Here is a 4528-nt window from a genome sequence, read left to right as displayed (position 1 = left end):
GATTCGGGATTAAAACCGGTGACTTGGGACGCCTTAAAATTCCTAGGTGGCGACTCTGAAATAAATAAACAAATTCCGTTTCGACTGTCCTTTAATTGGAGAAAACTCCCTTGCACCCCCTCGCGGGGGCGAAAGAAGGAGGTGTGACAACTCTCTCAAGGTTTAACCCTTTAATTGGGGCTATCAATCTCTTGAGTACGCCCCAATTCCTTGTTGGACCAATTTCGGAGACTTAGGCTCTCTTTCTCAAGAAGAGCCCTAGTCAACTAAACACAAACTAGTGTTTGCAACCACTAACTCAGCAATTAACCATGAAATTGGCCCAAATATCAAACACTCATAGTCAATCTAGCCCTAAAATACAAGACTCGTCAATTACCCATACTAGGGTTGAGCCACAACCCTAGCTTATGGGTCTAGCTACTCATAATTAAAGAAGAAAAGCAAGAAATAGATGAAGAACAACTCATATTAATTAATCACTAAGGTAAATAACAAGATTCAATGATGATAAGTTGGTAAAATTGCCCAAATGGCTAAGAAAGTCAAACCCACGAGCGCAACTACGTTACAAAACTATATGATACCCTAAAATGGAAAAAGAAGCTATTTATACTAAGCTAAAAAATCTGGACAAAAATACCCCTACGGGGTTAGTGCGGACCGCACAAAATGGAGTGTGGCCGCACTAGGACTCTGATCTTGAAAATACAGCTCTCTAAACTCGGGCAATGCGGACTGCACAGAATGGACTGCAGCCGCGGAGGCTTCTAGTGCAGTCCGCACAGAATGAATTGCGGACCGCATTGGTTTTGAACTTCACATTTGGCATCTCTCTGATCCTTGGGCCTGCGGACCGCACTAAATCGAGTGTGGCCGCATTAACTCCAGTGCGGACCGCACAAAATCTAGTGCGGCCTCATTGCCTCTTTGCCTGGAAATCAGCCTCTCTGAATCTCCTAGTGCAGACCGCACAGAAAGGTGTGCGGCCGCATTGGGCCTGTTTTGCCTGAGCTTGTCTTGTCTTTGGCACTTGTGCAAGTTTCACTCCTTTTGAGTTGATCTTTGACATCTTGTCACTTTGTTGATCAAACCTGCAATCAAGCACAACTTGTGAGCCTTTTGGGACTATTTTGTACAAATTCCTAATTAAAACATAAGCAAGAAGGAGTATAAAAGGTATCAAAATCCCTAGTTATCATACTCCCACGGACTTTGAGGAAGTTCGATGCCATTTGGGTGATTATGGATTGGTTGACCAAGTCCGCGTACTTCATTCTTGTGTGTACTACCTATTCTTCAGACCGGTTGGCAGAGATTTATATCAGAGAGATTGTTCGCCTTCATGGGGTGCTAGTTTCCATCATTTCAGATAGAGGCACATGGTTGACATTGCAGTTCTGGATGGCCGTGCAGCGAGAGTTAGGCACTCAGGTAGAGTTGAGCACAGCATTACATCCTTAGACGGATGGGCAGTCCGAGTGCTCTATTCAGATTTTGGAGGACATGTTACGTACGTATGTTATTGATTTTGGTGGTTTATGGGACCAGTTTCTGCCACTCGCCGGTTTTCTTAAAACAATAGTTATCAGTCGAGTATTCAGATGGCTCTGTATGAGACTTTATATGGGAGACAATGTAGATCTCCAGTGGGATGGTTTAAGTCGGGCGAGGCTAGGATTTTGGGTACAGACTTAATGCAGGATGCTTTAGATAAGGTGAAAGTGATTCAGGAGCGGCTTCGTACAACACAGTCAAAGCAAAAGAGTTATGCTGACAGAAATGTTCGTGATGTGTCTTATATGGTTAGGGAGAAGGTTTTACTGAAGGTTTCACCCATGAAGGGTGTTATGAGATTTGGGAAGAAGGGCAAGTTGAGCCCTCAGTCCATTGGGCCTTTAAAGGTACTTCGTAGGATTGGGAAGGTGGCGTGTGAGCTTGTTTTGCCACCTAGCTTCTCGGGGGTGCACCCGGTATTTCATGTTTCTATGCTCCGAAAGTATATCGGCGATCCATCTCATGTCTTGGATTTCAGCACGGTTCAGTTAGACGGTGATTTGACTTACGATGTGGAGCCGGTGGCTATTTTGGAGCAGCAGGTTTGCAAGTTGAGATCAAAGGATATAGCTTCTGTGAAAGTGCAGTGGAGAGTTCAGCCCGTGGAAGAGGCTACTTGAGAGATCGAGCGGGAAATGCGGAGCAGATATCCACACCTATTTGAGGCTTCAGGTATGTTTCTAGACTCGTTCGAGGATGAATGTTTGTTTAAGAGAGGGAGGATGTAATGACCCGGCCAGTCGTTTCATAAGTTACAGCCATGTTTTCCCCATTTCTGCTTTCTTCTATGTTCTTCAGTTGGGTCTTATCATATTGTGTTGGTTGATTTGGGTCCGGAGTGGTTTTGGAGTGGAATGAGACACTTAGTCTCTTTTGAGTAGGCTTAAGTTGGAAAAATCAACCTGATATTGACTTATGTGTAAATAATCTCGGATGGAAAATATGATGGTTTGGTTAGGTTCGTTAGGTAATTTTGGATTTGGGAACGTTTCCGGAATGTGATTTGGAGGTCTGTGGTAGATTTAGGCTTGAATTTACAAAATTAGAATTTTGGCGTTTCTCGGTCGCCAGTGGAAATTTTGATATTAGGGTCGGAATGAAATTCTGGAAATTGGAGTAGGTCCGTAGTGTCATTTGTGATGTGTGTGCAAAATTTCAGATTATTCGGACGAGGTTTGATAGGTTTCGGTATCGTTTGCGGAATTCGAAAGTTTAGAAGTTCTTAGGCTTGAATCTGAGGGAGATTTGGTGTTTTGATTGTTTTGAGTGTTTCGAAGGTTTGAATAAATTTGAATGGTGATATGTGACTTGTTGGTATATTTGGTTGAGGTTCTGAGGGCCTCGGGATGATTTCAGATGGATAACGGAGAGATGGAAAATTTGTTGTTGCAGCTGAAGCTGCTGATTCTGTCATAACCGCACCTGCGGATTGGGGACCGCAGGTGCGAGCCACAGAATAGGAAAAGGACCGCGGAAGCAGCATTTGTTGCAGGAGCGGAGGGTTGGACCGCATCTGCGAGCCCGCAGATTCAAGGCCTGGGGCACAGGTGCGACGTCTGAGGACTTAAGTAAAAACCATAGGTGTGGTTGGTTGGATTGCAGAAGCGGTCCGCAGATGCAGAAAAAGGGCCGCAAGTGCGAGATGCCTGAGAAGAAAGTATATAAGGAACCCTTCGCGAATTTTTGCTCATTCTTCACCATTTTTGGACGAGTTTGGAGCTTTGGGTAGTGATTTTCAAGAGGAATCGAGGGTTATCAGTTGGGTAAGTTACTTGGGCTTTATTATTTGTGTTTATGATGATTTTCCTACTGTTTAATCATGAAATTAGTGGGAATTTGGAGTGAAGTTGAGGGGTTAGGGCTCGAGATTTGGAGAGCTTTGATTAAGGATTTCAGGGGCCAAATTGAGTCGGATTTCGATAAATATTGTATGTATGGACTAGTGAATGAAAAGGCTTTCTAATTTTGTGATTTTTGTCGGATTCCGATATGTGGGCCCGGGGGCCGGGTTTGGGTGAATTTTGGGATTTTGGTGCAAATTAATAGTTTTTCGTATGGAATTGGTTCCTTGGCCTATCTTGATTATATTGTATTTCTTTGGGTTAGATTCGGGGCTTTTGGAGGCCAATTCGAGGGGCAAAGATATCGCGGAGTAGGATTTTGGCTTGATTGAGGTAAGTAATGCTTCCAAACTTGGTTCTGAGGGTTCGAAACCCCGAACTATGTGCTATATGATTTGTATTGAGGTGACGCACATGCCAAGTGATGGGTGTGCGGGCGTGCACCATGAGGATTGTGGCCTGGTTCATTCCATGGCACCGCGTATTGACTCTTTCTTATTGATATCCGTGTGTCTATCATGTAATTAAGTAAATGTGTTGTAAATTATGCTAGATATCCTGTTAGGGCTTCACGCCGATACTGTTGAGACCCGAGTGGTTGTTTCTTGCTGTCATCTCATTACATTCATTGATAGTTTGTACTCAGTCTTGTTCATGCATATCATATCATGTTTCAGTCTCAGTTATTATTATTTGGCACATCATATCATTGTGTCGGGCTAGTTTCATGGCATTGTGAGCTCGTTGTGAGACTAGAAAATGATGACTATGTGAGGCCGAGAGCCTGACTGTAAGTGCCAGTTATAAGATCGGACTACACGAAGCAGCGGTTATATTGATGATTATGATAGCTCTTAGGTTGTAGGAGCCCCTCCGGAGTCTGTAACACACCCCCAGTGAGCGCAGTTGATTATATTCGGGGATGGATCTTCCCTTGGTATGGAGATGGATCTTCTCCATGAGGCTGGATTGACCTATTTCCTCGGTACTGGAGACTGATGGTCTGTGATGTATATATTCCAGGATAGATCTTCTCTAGGCCTTGTGAGCCATATATAGTACTGAGTGGTTGTGAGGTTATCATTATTATTATCTGGAGATGGATCTTCTCCATAGGCTAGATTGGCCTT

The 4528-nt window shown here is 43.8% G+C and overlaps 1 protein-coding gene across 1 annotated transcript; it reads left to right on the top strand.

Moving 5' to 3' along the window:
• Window positions 1-1838: 1838 nt before the first annotated feature.
• On the top strand, window positions 1839-2177 carry LOC138889107 (uncharacterized). Its single transcript, XM_070171668.1, has one exon. The coding sequence runs from the start codon at window positions 1839-1841 to the stop codon at window positions 2175-2177; it is 339 nt and encodes a 112-aa protein (XP_070027769.1).
• Window positions 2178-4528: the final 2351 nt, after the last annotated feature.

This window comes from Nicotiana sylvestris, chromosome 4 (genome assembly GCF_000393655.2).
Source record: "Nicotiana sylvestris chromosome 4, ASM39365v2, whole genome shotgun sequence".
Taxonomy (NCBI): Eukaryota; Viridiplantae; Streptophyta; class Magnoliopsida; order Solanales; family Solanaceae; genus Nicotiana; species Nicotiana sylvestris.
Note: the sequence above shows the minus strand (reverse complement) of the source record. Positions and strands in the feature narration are given on the sequence as shown.